The 22,049-nt window shown below is 40.9% G+C and overlaps 1 protein-coding gene and 1 pseudogene across 6 annotated transcripts in view; one reads left to right on the forward strand and one right to left on the reverse strand.

The window, feature by feature from the left end:
• Nucleotides 1-22,049, reverse strand: part of ZWILCH (zwilch kinetochore protein) — a 37,539-nt gene that overhangs the window by 12,936 nt on the left and 2,554 nt on the right. For 2 of the 6 annotated variants that reach the window (XM_058737289.1, XM_058737290.1), the window contains exons 2-12: nt 21,396-21,447; nt 17,247-17,342; nt 13,664-13,782; nt 10,628-10,783; nt 9,459-9,658; nt 7,691-7,761; nt 7,189-7,344; nt 5,838-5,909; nt 1,824-1,917; nt 1,247-1,296; nt 350-455 (exon numbers count right to left, since the gene is read on the reverse strand). In XM_058737289.1, coding sequence (XP_058593272.1) covers nt 350-455; nt 1,247-1,296; nt 1,824-1,917; nt 5,838-5,909; nt 7,189-7,344; nt 7,691-7,761; nt 9,459-9,658; nt 10,628-10,783; nt 13,664-13,782; nt 17,247-17,342; nt 21,396-21,447 — 1,172 coding nt within the window. Of the gene's footprint in view, nt 1-349; nt 456-1,246; nt 1,297-1,823; nt 1,918-5,837; nt 5,910-7,188; nt 7,345-7,690; nt 7,762-9,458; nt 9,659-10,627; nt 10,784-13,663; nt 13,783-14,419; nt 14,634-17,246; nt 17,345-21,395; nt 21,448-22,049 lie in introns of those variants that run through there. The other 4 variants (XM_058737291.1, XM_058737292.1, XM_058737293.1 and 1 more) reach the window with 4 other exon arrangements.
• LOC131516387 (peptidyl-prolyl cis-trans isomerase A-like) lies at nt 19,723-20,644 on the forward strand (annotated as a pseudogene).

A 22,049-nucleotide genomic window follows, 5' to 3' on the forward strand; every position in this document is an offset into this window, starting at 1 on the left:
AAACTCAGTGTCACAAAATAACACAGTGAAACATTAAGGAACATCTTTTCCTTTTTCTAATAATTATAATTCCACTAAGGTGTATGTTTTGGTTCATATAAACATAACATTAAAACCACCTACGTCTTATGCTCAAGGCAGGAGAAAAATGGACTCTATAAATTGCCTTGTCTTAGTACAATTCTTGAGTAGAATGTGCCAATACATTATTAGAAATGAATCTGATAAAATAAGAACCAGACTTCCACACAAGACTAATAGTACACATTGTATGATTTTCAAAGACTTAAAAAGTAAGCCTAACAAATAACAGGAAACATTTTATTTTACAATCATGGTAGACACGTACTACTGCTCATTTTGAACCACAGCTGCTCAGCAAAATCGAGATCGCCCCGCACTGTGAAAAGACACTCGATGGTACGGTCAACTGCAGCACTGTCATGCTTCACTGTCTGAGAAAGAAGCGTTAGAGAAGAACTCAGTTTATTAAAAAAGAAAAGAGGGGCGCCTGGGTGGTTCAGTTGGTTAAGCGTCCAAGTCTTGATGTCAGCTCAGGTCATGATCTCATGGTCTGTGGGATCAAAGCCCGAGTCGGGACCTGTGCTGACAGCACGGAGCCTGCTTGAAATTCTCTCTATCCCCCAACTCAAAATAAATAAATACACTTAAAAAAAAAAAAAGAAACAAAAAGAAAAATAGTTTAAGGACAGCGAGCTTTTAAATCATGCTCTGAGAAAATGTGGATCCACAGATGTGAGTGAATTTTCTAGAACTTCATTCACTAATGAGGAGATACAAATCAACTGACCGTGAAAAACTGGACCCTTAAATTGTTTTAAAAGTGTGATGCCTAAAGCAAGCATTCAACTTTCCTTCTATGCAAAAATACTTAATTAAATGAATTTGTCTCCATTTTCCTGTTCATCAAATGACAACCTATTTAACTTAACTTAATGATACCAAGAAAGGCATTACCATCTTATAGCATATTAACATAGTCATTTCTGCTTCTCTGCAGTTGATCAACTAATAAGATGTACTTATTAGTTCTCATCAAAAGCACTTATTAGTTCTTAAGGAAAACAATCACCAGTGCTGACTTTAAAGACCAAGAAAAAAACTGTCAAAACACTGCCTTTGCTGTACCAGATCCATGTGAAATGGTAGGACATGAAGGGTAACAGTACAGCCAAATCGTAAAGGCTGTTTCAGTGTATGTTGCTAACTGATAAGGATTGCTTACCTCTGTGTCTTTTTTTGTAGAATCACCAAATCCATCCAGCTTATTTAAGTCTAGAAAAGTGGCAAAAGCTTATTAACTCTAGATTTTATCTTTCTGCTTTCTGAATTATTTCCATCCTAATCCTACTTTCAAATGGTAAATGAGGACAGCAGAAATACAACCAGGGATTTTAGCAAATTACTTAACTCTCTAATGGAGGTTATGATAGATACCCAACTGGTAGGGGTGTGGGGATGTTCTGAGATACAGTGAAAGCCCCTGACACACATTGCTGGGCACATGGTAGGTGCTCAAAGGTTTCTCTTCCATCCCTCTTTTCCTACAATCTCGAATACAGCTGCGATATATAAAATTTCAATTCAATATTACTTCTTAAAATTACTTAGACCTCTATTACTAGTAATTCAGAACAAATCTGTCCATCTGACCATGACAGACCTCACAGCTTACATATATATCCCAACCAAAAGGAATACCATGCCTAAAAAGACAACTTATTTTTGAATTTAGAAAGTATAAATTCGTAACTAAGAAAAATAAACAGTATAAAGAGAGCATGAGTTAGGAAAACAAAGACCATTCAGAAATTCCTGCACAAGATCAACAGCAGACTTTACTTCCACAGGCTCAGGCCATTCGCTTACACCCGTCCTCAAACCATCAGCCAAGACCTACAGGAGATTAAAAAAAAAAAAAGAAACCCAAAATTTTTTAGCAAAAAACATAATTTAATCAGTATGAATATATTTCATAATATTGGTCATCATAAAATTTTTTGAATGACTAACCACAAGCCAGGAATAGTTCTAAGTGTTTTATATGTAGTATGGTACGTAATCCTCACAAAAACCCCATCAGGCAGATATTACCATCATCCCTTTTCCTGAGACCAGAGGTGAAGTAACTTGCTCAAGGTCACACATTACTGACAGTGCAAGGACATACACCCAGTAATCCGATACCAAACACGATGTTCTAACAATGATGCCATGTGCATAGGTGCTGAGGATTCCAGAGTAATGAGCCTACCCTGAAGATGCTTTTAACTTTGGTTAAAAAGGACCAATAGGGCGCCTGGGTGGCTCAGTCGGTTAAGCGTCCGACTTCGGCTCAGGTCGTGATTTCACAGTTGGTGAATTCGAGCCCCGCGTCAGGCTCTGTGCTGACAGCTCAGGGGCTGGAGCCTGCCTCGGATTCTGGGTCTTCCTCTCTCTCTGCCCCTCCCTCGCTTGCTCTCTGTCTCAAAAATAAACATTAAAAAAAAAAAAAAAAAAAAGGACCAATAATCCCGGTGCAATAATCAGGGAACAACAAATGTGAAACTAAATGGAAGTTTATATAAAAATAATATAAATGTATATGCCTATACATACATTATCTAAACCAAAGGAAAGGGGGTCAACATAGGCTGGAATCACCACGGGAACAATGTGAAACATCAGCTGAACTCAAATGTGGGAACTGTGAGCTGTAGAGAAGGGAAGGAGCACGGAAGAAGATGAAGAGGGTGGGGTGGAGTCCGGTTGGGGTGGAGAAAACATGCAGGGAACGGTGGGAAATGAGATCAGAAGGAACAGGGGCTACACAGAAATACAGATCTTAAAACCTGGAAAGATTTTGGGGGGCACCTGTCTGGCTCAGTCAGAAGAACATGTGACCCTTGATCTCAGGGTCTTGAGTTCAAGCCCCACATTGGTTACAGAGATTACTTAAAAATAAAATCTTTAAAAAAAGGAAACAAAAACATGAAAAGATTTATTTCATATGAAAGACAACAGCCATTGGTGATTGTTTGGTAGGAAAATGACATGACCAAGTAGTTAAGAATTCATGTCAGAAATACCCAAGATGGATTCTAAAGAAAAAAGGAAGTACAAGGTTTCTCAATAGAAGTGATATCATTTTCCACCCCCAGGGGATCTTTGGAAAATTTTGCAGATAATTTTTGGTGTCACAGTGACTGGAGGTACCGGGGCACTTTGAGCATTTAGTCTGGTAGGGGCCAAGGTTGTTAGCATCCTTGTGTTCCCAAACCACGAAGAATGATTCGGCCTAAAACACCACCAGTGTCCCTGTTGAGAAACAATGAATGACCTTTAGACTGGTCCAGGAAGGAGGTGATAAGGGCCTTAACTAAGATGGGCAGTGACAAAAAGCTTAAAGGCGAAAAAAGAACAGTTTATTAGAGAGGGAGGGAGGGAGAGAGGGAAGAAGATGAGGAAAAAATAAAAGAAAAAATCCTATCTATTTACAAAAATACAAGGCATTGAACTTGGAGAGACTGCGGTCATGTGCACATCTAAGATCCTGCGAAGTTATAAGGGAGGTTATAACAAAACATGGACTTGCAAGTCAGACAGACAGACAGACAGACATGTCTTTGAATCAGGTCTTCCACAAACCAACTACTGATGTCTCAAGCAAAGTAACTGAACCCTCTAGCACCACCTGGATGGCACACAGTGGCAGCTTCTAGTTGTGGTAGTTAAGCGGTAGCGGTAAAAATAGCTCTCACTAAACTAAAATATAAGGTTTCTAGCCTGGAAAATTGAAGGAATGGTAGAACCACAGCCAGAAATGGGGGGTTCTCTGAGGGAGATCTAATCTGGAGAAGATCTCAAGTTTCCTTTTGGAAATACTGAGTTTGAGAGCAACAGCAGCAGACCAGTATCAGCTTAAAGAAAAGAAGAGAGTCTAGGGGCATCTGGGTGGCTCAGTCAGTTAAGCGTCCGACTTCAGCTCAGGTCATGATCTCACGGCTTATGGGTTCGAGCCCTGCGTCGGGCTCTGTGCTGACAGCCTGCTTCGAATTCTCGGGCTCCCTCTCCCTCTGCTCCTCCCCCGCTTGTGCTCTCTTTGCCTCTCAAAAATAAATAAACGTTAAAAAAAATAATTGAAAAAGAAAAAGAGAGTCTGGAGTTCCCTCATAAAGGTATTATCAAACCAGTGAATGGATGAGCTCTCTGCCAGTGTGTGGGGAGAGGAGGGCAGAGACATGTGGAGAGAAATATGATGGAAGGTCACAGGAAGGATCCTGAGAAAGGATTCTTTCCAGAAAGAAAGGTACCAAGTTTTGTACAAAAAGGGAAATAATAATCAGAGGTAAAGGTATTAGAAATGCTTGGTACCACGCCAGATGTCGAGGACACAGAGTACCTGGCACTCAAGTGTAGGAGGGGAGACAGAGAAGTAAACAGACTACCGGGGTTGATAAACACCCGACAAGCGGTGTGTGTGAAGTGCTCTGGCAGCACAAAGCAGAGGCAACACACACCATTCTGAGGGAGCAGTGCGATCATCCTGGTGACGATGTCACAGACAGCTCGCCCGGCACACGGGTGGGAGAAGGGCACACTACACAGGTCAAGACACGCTCACCTCAAAGTGACAGAGTGACAGGACCAAGGTACTGTAAACGGGCCAGGGTTGGGGGTGGGGGGGGGGGGTGGTCAGTGGGAAAAGTAGAGTGTGAGGTTAAACTTAAACTAAAAAAGAGCCAAAAAGAACAGGAAAAGATTCTTCAAAGCCAGTAGCCATCAGGGAAATGCAAATCAAAACCATAATGAGATACCATTTCATCCCCACTAGGATGGCTCTGATAATGATAAGACCACACGAAGCATTGGCAAGGATACGGAAAAACTGGAACGGACGCTGCCGATAAGAATGTAACACTGTACAGCCACTTTGGAAAACGGTTATGGTTTAACAGCTCCTCCAAAGCTTAAACATAGTTACCACAATGACCCGGCAACTCCATTCAGAAGATATGAAAACATATGTCCCATAAAACTTGCTCTAGACTGCTCATGGCAGTATCCGTAATAGTCAAAAAGTAACGACAATCGAAATGCCTATCAGCTGATGAATGGATTAACAAAATGTGGTATATCTATATAATAGAATGCTATTTGGCAATGAAAAGAACAGAGTACTACAAAGGAGTTGATTACTGGCTGCTAGGGGCTGGTGAGGGTGGGAGGTGACTGCTAATCAGCAAAGGGTTTCTTTTTAGGGTAATAAAAATGCTCTAAAATTATAAATGGCCACGGTTGTACAACTCTGTAAGTACACTAAAAACCACTGAATTGTATACTTAAAACAAGTGGATTTTATGGGATATAACTTATATCTCAATAAAGCTTAAAAAGAAAAGAAGTAGGCAGGACACCTTCTTGAGATTCAATTTGTAGAATGGAGTAAAACTCAACAAAACATCAAGTTCTTGAAACACAATGCTCGTTAATCTTTAGCATGAATCAAAATCCCAGTTATTAACAAGCAGATTATACGTGCATTTGGCATAAATTGGCAGCTGATCCACCTAAAAGAGGGGAATCCATTGTAAGAATAGAAACCAAATACTCTCGTAAAAAGGTGGAAGAAGAGCAGCTATAAACTAACAAAGGATACCGGTAAAGGACAACTACCACACAGTAAAATCAGACAGCCCAAATTGCCGAGCATATCTAATGAATACATAACAACTGCAACAAATTTTGAACACAAACTAAATAATAATGATACTAGCAAACACTTTTATGAAAATGTAAAATTTAATGCAAGTCACGAATTCCAGTAGGATACTCACAAGGAGAAATTTCACTTCTCTCTGGAGATGATTCAAAGGACCTCTGGGCTCTCCCGATTCCACTTTAATATTCTAAAAAGTTCCCAAAGTCAGTTTTCACTGGAAATCCCATCTTTTCTATATAAGGGTCACAGTTACTTGCGTTTCAAATTCCCCACACATTAAAACATGTATTTCCTAAAGCACTAATGAACGTAAGTAGGGTAATACTGCACTTAGAGCATCATACCCAGAGACACCATAGATCCTGTCCATCCCGATACAGTAACCTAAACTCGTGCCACCACCCACTCTCGACTCCGCCATCCTACCTATGTGGAACATCTGCTCTCCTGCCCTTTCCCACTGAATTTCCAAAAGACACGTGGGAGAAATGTAAACAAATACATCTTAAGACCCAATGACAAACTTAGCATTCATTTCCACGTACCAAAAGTAACGGCCCCCTAATAAATATGTTCAGTAGACTCCTAACTAAACCAACAGTGTGCCGTCTTAGCCAGAAGAGAAAAGCATTAAGAACATAATTATCCATAATCCCGCCACCCTGGGGGAATAACAATTAACCCCATCCAGGCTTCCGTGTACACAGTTTTTTAAAACATAGTCGAGATCCTACTGTATACACTGTTTTGTACATCTTCCTTTTTTCTGCTTAATAAGAATTTCCTGTTATTATTAAAGACATTTTACATCATGGTTTTTAAAGAATATACAATATTTCATTAGGGAAATCTACTTTAATCATTTCCCTATTGAACATTCAGGTTTGTTTTTAATATTTTAGAAACACGGTTATTATCACGATATGAAACTATCTTTGTACATAAATTTTTTGCCAGCAATTCCGATTCACTTCTTAAGTCAGATGCCTGGAAATATAAATACAAAGCGAAAAGGCCTAACAGCCCAAATTGCTAAGCGTATCTAACGGATACATAACAACTGGAACAAATTTTGAACACAAACTACATAATAATGATACTAGCAAACACTTTTATGAAAATACAAAATTTAATGCAAGTTACTGTATTGCCAGTATCTGCAATCTTTTAAGAACAGGAGAGATAAGTCATTTTGATCATTTCACTTGGGTCCCAACTCAAGAGACTTTATTAATCACTAGAAAATTCTTAAGTTACATAACTGCAGCACTGTGGGCAACTGACAGATCAGATCGCCCGGCAAAACCTCCACCCACTGCCCTGGTGAGACCTCAGGGGTGAGCTGGGCCTCAGAGCTGTCCGGCGAGGGCTAGGGCTGGCGCTGGCAGCATGCAGCACCAGCAACAAGCAAGCGAAGAGTAAATCCACACTGAATAAACTCAACATAAAATAAAGTTTGCTCCTACCAGGGTTGAGGTTGAGGAAAGCGGAGGGGTTTGAAGAATCTCATCCACGGGACTCCAGGAAATATCCAAAGTGATCGTAGTCTGTGATGCGGCAAGTGTGTCGTCCAAGGCCGTGGACTTAAACAGCTCATACTGGGCAAAGCCCCTGGCTGTTACCTGAAAAAAGCATATCCAGCCAACCCAACCCACTGTTAGCCACGCTTTCACATGGCCAGAGGCCCATTATCAAAACTACCTTGGTTCTTTTCCCAGCAAAAGAAAAAGCACTACAATTTTATCCCAAATGGAAAAATAAAACCATTCTTTTTCATCACAGAGACTGGCTAAAAAGCAAGAAGGCATCTACTTTTAGTCACTAGCCAATATGAAAATAAACACAGACATTTTGATACTATGAAAAAAAACACATCTAGTCCTATTTGGAGTGAAAAAAGCATTAAACAAGGGAGGCACATCCATAACAGTTTGAAGAAAATAACGTGAGCAGAAGAGAAATACTTACAGTAGACAAGTGATGTCTTTTCTTATGTGAACTTTTTAGGTCTTCAAGATTTACAGAATAATTTTTATCAGCTATAAGACATAAAAGGAAACATCATTTTATTTTTTTTTAAATTTTTTTTTTTTTTTTTTAACGTTTATTTATTTTTGAGACAGAGAGAGACAGAGCATGAACAGGGGAGGGGCAGAGAGAGAGGGAGACACAGAATCTGAAACAGGCTCCAGGTTCTGAGCTGTCAGCACAGAGCCTGACGCGGGGCTCGAACTCACAGACCGTGAGATCATGACCTGAGCCGAAGTCGGACGCTTAACCGACTGAGCCACCCAGGCGCCCCGAAACATCATTTTAAAGGTACAATTCAAAATTCTATGGTTAGAGCTAAAAAAAACTAGGATCCCTCAAATTCTAAGGGCACCACAACCTAACACTAGTAATTGTTAAAATTAAATAAATCCTCAGATGAAATGTTGACAGAAGGAGGAAAGTTGCCAGCGAGGAGGGGGGGGGGTGCCTGCGTGGCTCAGTCGGTTAAGCATCCAACTCGATTTTGGCTCAGGTCATGATCTCATGGTCCAGTTCGTGAAATGGAGCCCCGAGTCAAGTTGGGCTCTATGCTGACAGCAGGAAGCCTGCTTGGGATTCTCTCTCCCTCTCTCTCTGCCCACCTGTCCCCCACTTGTGCGCACATTTTTCTCTCTCTAAATAAATAAATAAATATTTAAAAAAAGGGAGGGGGGAAGAAAAGTGGAGCAAAGGCCAATACTGAAACCATGCCCCATACAGTAAATGAAGTTGAAACAGCAGAAAATTTAAAGCTTGTTTTTCAGAGACCTGTTTCTCTCTAATCAGCTATTGTGTCTTTTCAGATCCCACTAATAAATCTACTAGATGTCTCTTTAGAAACCTGGACTCGGGGTCAACAGAAACGGCTCCAGCCAATGAAAAAGCAAGGCTCTGCACCCCTTACCCAAGGTAACGAGCCCCAGACGCCATTATCCAATTTGTACAGGCTCTTGAAGCATACCCATAGCTTCTTCTCCTTGTCCTAAGATAACCTCCTGGCATCAGTGACTGAATCATGCCTTGTTCTGGGGTTAATCTCCACTCCAAAGGGAACGTGGGATAGACATTACATACGTTTGCTCAATGCGCACGCTCCATCTTTCCCCAAGCATAGTCACAAGCTTCCCCCATCCTTTTCCTCAATAAGTATGCGATCTCAACTCCTATGATTATAAAAAACTTGCTCTAATCTCAGTCAGGAAAGCAGTTTGGGGATTACTCCCCAGCCCTCTCAATGGGCTGTCCTTCTGAGAATAAAACTTTCTCAGCCTCAAACCCAGTGACTCAGGGATTAGGTTTACTACAGAGTGAACACACCAACCTGATTTTAGGGTTCAGTAACAATGCTTCTACCAAAAGTATAATTAAACATCTACTATGAGATCGGAATTATATTGTCATTACATTCAATTTTTTTTATCTTCCAATGAAAATTCCCAAAAATACACACATATAAATCAAATGAAACCCAAATAAAACTAGTAAACAAAACCATAAACTTCTGTTCAGAGTTTTGGAGATCTGTTTCTGGAGTATCTCCTGTATGCCCCAAGTTACACACCAGAGTAGGTCCATTGGTGGTTGACAAGTTCCATCGTGTGCACTTCCCCTCTTAACAATTTCAGTTTTCAGTACAAATCACAGCACAATAAGGACACAAATAAATACTCACACCCCCACAAAAGTAAGAAGAGTGAGCTCTCACCTTTACAACTGACCGTATATAAGACAATTCCTGTAATGTTGTCATTTGTGGTGACAAGCTCAGCTCCCAGCCAACAGGTCCCTTCAGGATCTGAACTGTCACACCTCACCCACAGGGCAGGAAGGGCAGTAACTGGATGATTAGTCTTCAAGTGGGTCATATTAGGATTGTGAGCCATAGTGTAAAGTCCAATTAACTGCCTTGAAAACAAGAGTACAAAGAATAAATTATAAATAGTGACTGCCAACCAGTCAACTTTTCTTTTTCAAAGATACTACGAAGGGTATCTACAATTGTGACACTGATCCTACTTCTGATCACCAGGATACTGCACCAACTGTATTATGTGGGAGTTTTCCTCATACCAAGTAATTCTAACACCAGCCAGGTAGGTATCCTACAATTCAACTCAATTCTGACACTATCTACCCAGAGACAGCATCAGATCCCACAGATTAAGGCTCAGTCCTACAAGACTGGCTCCACCCCCTACTTTTAGATGCCAAATGCAAGTCCAGGTTGACACCTGTGCTTCTGAAGGGCCAGCTGTGAACCAGACGTTCTAACAACCTCCTCTTTGGGCTCGATTAATTTGCTAGAGCAGCTCACAAAACTCAGAAAAACATTTTACTTGCTAGATCACTGGTTTATTATAAAAGGATAGAGCTCAGGAGCAGACAGATGGGAGAGGCACAGGGCAAGGTATGCGGAAAGGTGTGGAGAGCCCATGCCCTCTCTCAGTGAGCCACTCTCCCCAAATCTCTACCTGTTCACCAACCCAGAGGCTCACCACACACTCTCCTTTTGGGTTTTTATGGAGCCTTCATCATACAGACATGAACTAATCAATCACCAGCCACTGGTGACTGAACTCAACCTCCAGCCTTTCTCCCTTCCCTGAAGGTAGGGGTGGGGCTAAATGTTCTAACCCTCAAAATCACTGGGTTGGTTCCCCTAGCAACCCCCAAACCAGTTACTTAGGGACTTTCCAAAAGCCATCTCATTAATATCACAGAAGACACCTCTCTTCCTCCCCACTTAAGAAATTACAAGGGCTTTAGGGACTCCTTGCCAGGAACCGTGGACAAAGACCAGGTATGTTTCTGATTATAAATTCCAATACCCCAGTATCCCAGAAACAAAAACCCGGAAATTAAGTGGCAAAATACATAAACAATTCACCCAGTGAAGAAGTGGGAGAAGGGCACACCAGGCAGATCAAGATGCACACAGCAGGAAGTGACAAGAATGTGACAGGATCATAACTTCTACCAATGGGGAATCCAATTCGGTAAGGGTAAAGGTTCAGTAGGAGTGAAAGCAGGCTGTGAGATTAAACGAAAGAAATAGAAGAAATAGGTAGGCTATGTTAATTACACCTCAATAAAGCTGGGGCTTTAGGAGTCAATCAGCACATGAAAAGATGCTTGAAGTCATTGGTCACTGAACACTTAAGGAAAATTGAATAGACTGTGAATTAGGTAACAGCACCCTAACAGTGTTAAACTTCCAGATTTTGATCATTGTTCTGTGGTTACATAAGAGAATATAATTGTTGTTAGCAAATACCTAATGAAGTATTTATTTATTTAAATGTTTATTTTGAGAGGGGCGCCTGGGTGGCGCAGTCGGTTAAGCGTCCGACTTCAGCCAGGTCACGATCTCGCGGTCCGTGAGTTCGAGCCCCGCGTCAGGCTCTGGGCTGATGGCTCGGAGCCTGGAGCCTGTTTCCAATTCTGTGTCTCCCTCTCTCTGCCCCTCCCCCGTTCATGCTCTGTCTCTCTCTGTCCCAAAAATAAATAAAAAACGTTGAAAAAAATAAAAATAAAAAAAAAAAAATAAATGTTTATTTTGAGAGAAAGAGAAAGAGAAAGAAGAAACACATGATGGGGCGCCTGGGTGGCGCAGTCGGTTGGGCGTCCGACTTCAGCCAGGTCACGATCTCGCAGTCCGTGAGTTCGAGCCCCGCGTCAGGCTCTGGGCTGATGGCTCGGAGCCTGGAGCCTGTTTCCGATTCTGTGTCTCCCTCTCTCTCTGCCCCTCCCCCGTTCATGCTCTGTCTCTCTCTGTCCCAAAAATAAATAAATGTTGAAAAAAAAAAATTTAAAAAAAAAAAAAAAAAAAAGAAGAAACACATGAACAAGCAGGGGAGGGGCAGAGAGAGGGAGAGAGAATCCCACAGAACCTGACTCGGGACTCAATCTCACCAACCCATGAGATCATGATCTGAGCCAAAATCAAGAGACAGACACTTAACTGACTGAGCCACCCAGGCGCCCCCACACACATTTTTTAATGAAATATCGACAGTATGTTGGAGACAGTGTTCCTTTACCTCTAAATACTTCACTATAGATAGGGGTGCCTGGGTGGCTCAGTCAGTCAAGCGTCTGACTTTTGATTCTGGCTCAGGTCATGAGCTCACAGTTTCGTGAGATCGAGTCCAAGTCTGGCTCTGTGCTGACAGTGCGGGATTCTCTCTCCCCTTCTCTCTGCTCCTCCCCCGCTGATGCAGGCACACGCTCTCTCTCTCTCAAAATAAATGTTTTTAAAAATGTGTGTGGGTGATATGAGTACCTTGTAAAGGTGGCAGAGTGGGGGAAGAACAGGAGGTGGAATAAGAGAGAGAAAGACAAAGCGGATGCAGCAAAGTGTAAATAACTGGTGAATCGGAGTTAAGGGTATAGAGAAGCTCCTGCGCTACTCTTTCAACATTTCTCTAAATTTGAAAGTGTATCAAAATTAAAAGGTACCAAAAAACATGGCTTAAAATTTTCAAAGAGATGAAAGCTTAATTTATTACCAACAGATGTTCAACAATGGAATTTCTAAGGGACTGTACTTCAAAAAGCAAATACAGTAATTCCAAAAGGAAGGTCTGTAATGCAAAGCAAAGCAATGATAAGCATATGGATAAATCCAAACAAACACCGGATAAACAAAAACAATACAAATAAATAATGTTTAAGTTGTAGGGGGAGAAGAGAAAAAAGGCCAAATATGACTTAAAATCCAGAAGTCATTAAAGGACTGATCGATTTAACCACATAAAAATGTTAAAAGCTTCAACATAGCAAAACAAAAAACCACCATGAAAAAGAGTCACTTTGTGAATATTGTTATAGTCCTTACTGTCTAATGTTATTATTTATATGACTCTATCCTCCAGAACTCCTTCCTGGCAAACACTTTGGTTCTGGAGGTGAGAGAGGCCAGCCAGGGAGAGCTGCACAGTGGGGAGGCAGAAAGTGAGGCTGGCAAGGCAGACAGGGGCAGCAGGGGTACTACTGGCATCTGGGTGGGAGGATTCCTCCTTGTGCAGGAGAACCCCATGCACTGCAGGATGTTTACTGAACACTGCCCAGGCCAATTGCTCGCCTTAGTCACTGTAACAACCAAAAAGTGCCCCTGAATATTTCCAAATGCCCACTGAATATGGCAGCCGGGAAGAGGGCCACCGGACTAGACAATGAAGGCTTCTATTCATAAGAAATCTGGATCTCATCATGAGGCAAGGAGAACCACTGAAGGATTTTTAAGCTAGGAAACAACATGATCAGGCCTTCAGGGATTTATAGAGATCACTCTGGGGGCGCCTGGGTGGCTCAGTCAATTAAGCGTCCAGCTTCGGCTCAGGTCATGATCTCACGGTCCGTGGGTTCAGGACCCATGTCTGACAGCTCAGAGCCTGGAGCCTGTTTCAAATTCCGTGTCTCCCTCTCTTTCTCTGCCCACCACCCCCCGCCCCGCTCACACTCTGCCTCTCTCAAAAAAAAATAAACATCAAAAAGAATTTAAAAAAAAAATCACTCTGGCAGCAGCAAGGAAAAAAGACTGTAGGGGTACCAAATACAAAGAAATTGAGAAACAACAACAATAAACGGTATATGGGAGTGAAGAAGTGGATGACAACACAGTCTTCTTGGTCACGCTTGGGATACCTATGAGATACTCAACTAAAGCTATCCATGCAGAGTTGGGTATACACGGCTAGAAGGAGAGGGTGGGGGAGGGGGAGAGGGAGAGGGAGAGGGAGACGGAGACGGAGACGGAGACGGAGACGGAGACGGAGACGGAGACGGAGACGGAGAGGGAGGAGGAGGGATCTGGATTAGATATAGACTTTTTTTTTCTGCAATGTTTGTAAGAACACTTTAAATCCCAGCCTCCAGCCCTCCTCCCAGCTGACACTAAGAAAAACTTACCTTGCTCTCCCAACTGGTAAAGCAAGTGGTCCAACATTCTCCCCAGTAGAGAAATCAGAAATAGCAGTTTCTTCAGACTGTAGTTCTTCAACATGACTTGTTTCTTCCTTCTCTAAAGGCTTTAGAAATATTTTTTTAATTATTTAGCCAGGTAAAAGAACACTCACCAGTCAGTTCTTTACTATGCTAGAACACAACGTACTGGTTTCTAAACCCTTAAGCACAAATGATTGGGTTATGCCAAGAAGCATAGCTACAAAGCAGTCTGGTACCAATAAATTTTGCCATTACAAGCATTTCCGCTGCCCTATAAACAAATAATGATGTAAGTTGCTACTGACAGCAGAAGCATCTGATGTCATTAGAAAAGGAAGTGCTCGGACACATATAAAAAGATGAATGAAAGACAAAGCACCCCATGGGGAAACCCATGGGAGACTCAATTTCACACTCCCCAAACTCAAAGGTCCACAGCCCTTACTCCTCAAATCTGCTCCTCTTAGGATTAGCAGCTCTCATTTGTGTTACAGGGTTCTGAGATAAATCTATGTTTCTAATATCTACACATTTAAGTAAACAGCTCAGCCTTGCCAATAAAAACAATAAGCACAAGAGTTAACATTTCCTGAGCATTACAATATACCAACTACTGTTCTCAGTTTTCTCTTACTTTTCATAAAAACCCTGAAATAGATACTATTAACAACCCTGTTTTTAGATGGGAAAACTGAGGTAGCAAATGGCTAAATAACTCACCTAAAATAACAGCCAGTGAGTGGCAAAGGCAACCTTTGAATCTAGGCAGTCTGACTTCAAAACTCAGGTTCTTATCCCTGAAGCTCTTTGGGCAGTAAATCCTCTGCCCACTTAACAGGTATCAGATCTGAATATTTCCTCGACTTTGAACTTCTTTTGCCAGACTGCAGACCTCTTTCCCTTCCAGGCCCAGCTCTCCAAATAGTTCCTAGAACTGGTGGTACCCAAAATATTATTTTTTTTTCTAATACTCATCTACTTAAAACTTGTGCCTTAAGCACTACCGATCTTTGCAGAGACAATAGTCTTTTTAATTGTTCCTCATCCAAAAATGCCAGGGTCCCAATGAATTCCAGGAACCTTCTCCCAACTGCAAGCTGCATCCCCACTAGTCTCCTAACCCAGATCTCCACATCCCCCTTGGCTCATCCTTATCTTTTCCTAGGTAACTCACCTTCATCTGACCGTCTTTGTTTATTCCACTTTTGCTCTATATACATTTTCCCTTCTCCCCAGAGCAAAAGCCTAAACTCAACCATTTAATTCACCTATAATTATTTTCCAAACATCTGTCTACCATAGATAAGCAGTAATGACACCATTTTATTAATATAACAGACAAATAAGTTACCCCCTTCTTCAAAAGGAGTTTTTTTGTATGCATTAAAATAAAAAGCTCCCCGTTCATTTGCCATAATGCCCATCCAGACAACATGAGGGTCCTAGAGCAGAGGTGTTCCTTCTAAAAGTACATCCACTTTTTGGGGCAGCTGGGTGGCTCAGTCAGTTAAGTGTCTGACTCATGGTTTCGGCTCAAGTCATGATCTCACGGTTTGTGGGTTTGAGCCCCACGTCAGGCTCTGCACTGACAATGTGGAGCCTGCTTGGGATTCCCTCTCTCCCTCTCTTTCTGCCCCTGCCCCGCTTGTGCACACTTTTCTCAAAACCTAAAAAAAAATTAAAAAAAAAAAAAAAAAAAAAGTACTTCCGCCTTCCCCCATTAGAGTCTGTTCCAATACGCTTCAGAAAACCATGTAGTCAAAGGAATGGGTTCTGGTCCCAAAGCAAGTGTGTAGCATGACAACATTATCACCACTTAATAAAAATTACTACAACTGCTCTGCCAAAATAATTACTGTAACTAAAACACAAAGGTTTAAGGTTGGAATTATAAAGTGATGCAAAAGATAAGAAGTTTTCTCTGTTACATTTAATAAACAAAAATTAAAGTAGAACTTCGTAATACCTACATACACGTGCTGTTCAGTACAACAGCCACTAGCCACATGTGGCTATTGAGTAATGGCAACACGGCCAGACCAAATGAAGATATAAGTGTAAAATACACACCAGGTTTTGAAGATGCAGTATGGAAAAAACAAACAAACAAACAAACAACTCAGGAAGCCTGGGTGGCTCAGTCGGTTAAGCGTCCAACTTCAGCTCAGGTCATAATCTCACAGTTCATGGGTTCGAGCCCCAAGTCAGGCTCTGTGCTGACAGCTCAGAGCATGAAGCCTGCTTCAGATTCTGTGTCTCCACCTCTCTCTACCCCTCCCCTGTTTGTGCTCTGTCTCTCTCTCTCTCTCTCTCTCTCTCTGCCCCTCCCCTGCTCATGCTCCGACTCTCTCAAAAATCAATAAACATTAAAAAAAAAAAACTCAAAATATCTCAAAGATTTTTATCTTAACTAGGCATTGAAATATTATTAAATATACAGGAGTAAATAAAAAGCATTATTAAACTTAATTTCAGACAATTCCACACTTCAGTATTTAGCATCAAGAAAAAACTTATGCTCACACAAAAAGCTGTACAAAAATGATTATAGCAGCTCTATCCATGATCACTGAGGACTGAAAACAGCCCAAACGTCCTTCAAAGGTCACTCGGTAAATAAACAGGGGTACAGCCACGGAATATACTCAGCAATTACAAGAAATGAACCACTGATATATTTACAACTTGGATTAATCTCAAAGGCATACAGAGTGAAAGAAGCCAAACTCAAAAGGTTACAAACTGTATGATTCCATTCATGACAGAAGACAAAACTACACCAAGGGAAAAGAGATCAGCAGTTGCCAGGGGGTAGAGGTTAGAAAAAAGTAGGATTTTAAAGGGTTAGTGCGAGAGTTGTTTAGGGTGATGGAACTATTTTGTGCCCCGATTGTGGTGGTAATTACCAGAATCTATCTGTACATGTGCTAAAACTTACAGAAGTGGACAAAAGAGAAAAAAGATCAATTTTACAATATATGATAATTTCACTTTTTTTTGGTTTATTTATTTTGAGACAGAACCAGCAGGGAAGGAGCAGAGCGAGAGGGGAACAGAGGCTCTGAGGTCGTCTCTGTGCTAGCAGCACACTGATGCGGGGCTCCAACCACAAACTGTGAGATCATGACGTGAGCCAAAGTCAGACACTTAAGCAACTGAGCCCCTTAGGTGGCCCTATTTCACTGTTTAAAAATCAGGCTACTACAAAATTTTTAATTACCTATGCAATTCTCATTGTATTTCTAAAAGAGAAATTTAGAAATTCTATTCCTAAAAGAATTAGAATCTGCTTTCACTAATATGCTGATAAAAAAACGGGCACATCTGAGATTATTCCCAATAAACTGAATTTGGCTGTTAGTTATCAACAAGCACAGGGGCTCCTGGCTGGCTCAGTTGATGGAGCATGTGACTCTTGATCTCAGGGTTGTAAGTTTGAGCCCCCCTCGAATTTTTAATCTTATTAAAAATAAATTTATTAAATAAATTTATTAAAAATAAAATAAAATAAAGAATTAAACAAGCACAAAGCCTAAACACTACTTACCAATTTCTCTACAATGAATATCATATCATTTTCATTTAGAATATTTTTCAAAGGGTTTGGTTGGCCTTTGCCGATCAACTGCCCTTGAACGTCAGTCTGTTAAAAAAAGTTGTCAGGCAATGTTATATATACACACATATATTAGTACAAATAATTTAAACACATAAAGACCAGTTGTAGACAAGTGACTGAAAAAGAAAATTTGAACAAAACATAACGTTCTAAAGATAAGATTTCATTTATTCTTTGCCAGGTTGTTTTTTCATGCTTAGATAAATCTAGCTCTTATGTTCACATCTACAAATGCTTGAAGTCTCACCTAAAGTGCACCCTGCCTTGTCGAGCCTTCTTTTGATTAGGATCACGTGGACATTCTTTCCCTCCACTCATAATATATTTACAATCATGTCCCATATAATTAGCACTTTACTAAATATGCTCTTTTCTTCTGATTGTACTATGGGGTTTAGAACTTTTTTTTTTTAACGTTTTATTTATTTTTGAGACAGGGAGAGACAGAGCATGAACAGGGGAGGGTCAGAGAAAGGGAGATACAGAATCCCAAGTAGGCTCCAGGCTCCGAGCTGTCAGTACAGAGCCCAACACGGGGCTCGAACTCACGGACCGCGAGATCATGACCTGAGCTGAAGTTGGCCGCTTAACCGACTGAGCCACCCAGGCGCCCCTGGAGTTTAGAACTTTTATCAATTTATAGGAACTGCTTATTTTTCCATTCCTACTGCAAACATGTTTATTGCAGAAAAATCTGAAAAAAGCTAACAGATTTTTTAAAACTCACATATAATTCTACTAGCTAGGATGATCATCACTGTAATTAGCCTGGTTGGCCTATATCTTGCCAGAACTTTTTGCAGACACATAAATTAATCTACTTAAGTAGAAATGTATTCAGTATTTAAATATCTATATAGGCTTTTGCTTAAAAAAATACAACAGACTAAATCATAAGCTTCTTGTCGTGCCACTAAACGTTCTTTGGCTCTACCATCATATAACTAATTCCATTTTCTTCAATATTTGGATAGTTTTAAGTTATGTGCTATAATAAACAGCTAATAATCAACATCCTTGAATTCCTCTCTTAGGATAAGTATCCAGAATCACACCGATATTTTCAAATTGCCTTGCAAATATGCCATGCCCACATATTCGCATTCCAATCGCTTACCACAACAGAGTATTTTCACTGTTTACTTTTATCATCTCACAGCAAAAACTTTCATATGCTTATTATTGACAAATATGTCTCATTATTTGAATCTGTTTAATTTCTCAGTTTGGATACTGAAAGCATTTAGATACCAAGTTCAAAGAGCAAAGGATGATGTGTTTATTCTAATCTACTAGGTTCTTGAGGTTCAAGTGGATTGAATTCCATTGTGGATTGAATATACCCCAAATGACATGGGGAAGTCCTAACCCTTGGTTCCTCTGAATGTGACCTTCTTTAGAAAGAGGGTCTTTAATGAGGCACCTGGGTGGCTCAGTTGGTTATGCATGCAACTTTGGCTCAGGTCATGATCTCGCAGTTCATGGGTTCCAGCCCCATGTAGAGCTCTGTGCTGACAGTCAGAGCCTGCAGCGTGCTTCGGATTCTGTGTCTCCCTCTCTTCTGTCCCTCCCCAACTCACGCTGCACGCGCGCGTGTGTGTGTCTCAAAAATAAATAAACATTTAAAAAAAAGTTTCTGCAAATGTAATCAAGTTGAGGATTAATTTGGATTAGGGGGGCCCTAAATCCAATGACTGATGTACTTGTAAGGCGTGAAAGATTTAGACACATAGACACACACAGGAATACTATGTATCAACAGAGGCAGAAATTAGAGTAATGTGTCTAGAAGCCAAGAAACTCCAAGGACTGTTGGAAACCACCAGAAACCAGAAGAAGCCAAGAAAGGATCCTTTCCTGGAGCGTTCAGTAGGAGCATGGCCCTTCTGACACCTCCACTTCAGAGTCCTAGTCTCCAGAACTGCGATAGAATAAATTTCTGTTTTAAGCAAACCAATTTGTGGTTACAGCAGCCCTAGGAAACTACCACACACAAGCAAGAACTCAGATAAGGTGGGATTAATACATTTACCCAGATATACTTAGTTCCTGGGTTTGGTTAATGAAAATTCAAACAGTAAGAAACAACGCTATTTGTATTTTTCTTTCTGGAATTACTTATTTTTGTTCTTTGCCTATTCTTCTGTCATGATTGTCATTTTTCTTGTTGATTTTTATGAGTTTTTTATGTATTTCATATATATGAGTAATTAACCTTTATCTTATAGGACTATCTCCAGCTTATTTGTCTTTTAGCATACAATTAATTTTAGTTCACTAATTATTTTATGGATCAAACTTCATGGGGACTTTACCTATGGAACACTTGGCATATATTAGATGCTTAATAAATCCATGAATATTTATAGCAGCTTTATTTATAACTATCAAAAACTGGAAACAATCCAAGTGTCTATCAACTGGTAAGTGGGTAACTGTCACACACTCAGTGAGGTGGTATTTAACAATAAAAAGGAATGAACTACTGATACACACAAAACAAAGATGAATCTCAAATGCATCCACTCACTGACAGAAACCAGACCCAGAAGACTACACAGTGTATAGGCCTTACAGAGGCTGCCACCCCGGGGCTGACCACACTGCCCAGCCACGGTCAACTCCACCGTGTTCTTCGACACCACCATGGACAACGAGTCCTTGGACCGCATCTCCTTCCAGCTGTTTGCAAAGTTTCAAAAATGGCAGAGAACTTTCATGCTCTGAGCACTGGGGAGAAAGGATTTGGTTATAAAGGTTCCTGCTTTCACAGAATTATTCCAGGATTTACGTGCCAGGGTGGTGACTTCACATGCCATGAGGGCACTAGTGGCAAGTCCATCTATGGGGAGAAATTGATGATGAGAATTTCATCCTGAAACTCACAGGTCCTGGCATCTTGTCCATGGCAAATGTTGGACCAACACAAATGGTTTCCAACTTTTCATCTGCGCTGGCAAGATGGAGTGGCTGGATGGCAAGCACATGGTCTTTGGCAAAGCGAAGGAGGGAATGAATATTGTGGAAGCCACAGAGCGCTTTGGGTCCAGGAATGGCAAGACCAGCAAGAAGACCACCACTGCTGACCGTGGACGAATCTAATGAATCTCACTTGTGTTTTATGTTAACTACCAGACCATTGTTTTTGTAGCTTGGGAGAGGACCCCCTCACCTCCATCTGCTCGAAATCTCCTATAATCTTTGTGCTCTCCTTGCAGTTCTACGGGCTCCACGTTTTCCTTACTCCCCTCCAAGTCTAGCTGGATTGCAGAGTAAAGTTTATGATCATGAAATAAAAACTAAACAACGCTAAAAAAAAAAAAAAAGGCTACATAGTGTATGATCTTTTTTTTTTTAAATTTTTTTTTTTTAACCTTTATTTATTTTTGAGACAGAGAGAGATATAGCGTGAACAAGGGAGGGGCAGAGAGAGAGGGAGACACAGAATCTGAAACAGGCTCCAGGTTCTGAGCTGTCAGCACAGAGCCCGACGCGGGGCTCAAACCCACGGACCGTGAGATCGTGACCTGAGCCGAAGTCGGACGCTTAACCGACCAAGCCACCCAGGCGCGCCCCGTATGATCTTATTTGTATGACACTCTGGAAAAGGCCAGAGACAAAGGGCTGACAACAAGGGGACATGAGATTTTTGGAGGTGACAGAAATATTCTAGATATTGATTATGTCAGTAGCCGTATGACTGAATGCATTTGTAAAAACTCATAGAACTGTACTCTAAAAGGATGGAATTTACTCTAAACTCCCTTCAATGAACCCAACTTTTTTTTTTTTAAGTTTTTTTTTTTTAACGTTTATTTATTTTTGGGACAGAGAGAGAGCATGAACGGGGGAGGGGCAGAAAGAGAGGGAGACACAGAATCGGAAGCAGGCTCCAGGCTCTGAGCTGTCAGCACAGAGCCCGACGCGGGGCTCGAACTCACGGACCGCGAGATCGTGACCTGAGCTGAAGTCGGACACTTAACCAACCGAGCCACCCAGGCGCCCCGAACCCAACTTTTGAAAACAGAATGTTAGGATTAATGAATTGTGTTTAAAAACCAAATAAACTGTTCATACCTCATAGATAAATGGGTCTTTATGGATTCCTTTCTTTTCTTCATCAAACTCCCTGAAATGCAGAACCACATGTGAAAAAGAGAGCTACAGTATTCTGACATTTAAATTCAGAAGTTTGTCATCACTTTATCTCTGCATGACACCAGTGAGAAAAGTAAACACAAACCAGCCTTAATGCATGATTGGGAAGATGGAAAAAAGCAGAGAAAGAGTATAAATTAGGAACAGAAAAAGGAAATGTGGTAGAGATTAATAGACTACTATTCACAACTCCTTCTCAGAGGCAGCAGGATCAGGTTACCCAGCTCTACTCTCCTATCTTCTGAAACACATATTCAGTTACTATTAAAATGTAATTTACAGCCTGACTTAAGTAAAAAAAAAATCACTGGATTCTGATCTGCCACTGAATCAGTGGGTAACCACAGAAAAGTTACTTAAGGTTCCCAGCCCTAGATTTCTATGGCTAAAACAGAAACATCTATTCTCCCTCTCTTTATGAGCTGTCACTAAAAACTTAGTAAATTTCATGTTAAACAATTCCCTATAAAAATGTAAACACAAAACTCTCAGATATCATTTAATAATTATGGTTTCGTTCAAGAAAGTTTTAAAATAGTCATCCCGAAGCATGTTAACCATAAACCATTAAAT

This window comes from Neofelis nebulosa, chromosome 7, assembly GCF_028018385.1.
Source record: "Neofelis nebulosa isolate mNeoNeb1 chromosome 7, mNeoNeb1.pri, whole genome shotgun sequence".
Classification (NCBI taxonomy): domain Eukaryota; kingdom Metazoa; phylum Chordata; class Mammalia; order Carnivora; family Felidae; genus Neofelis; species Neofelis nebulosa.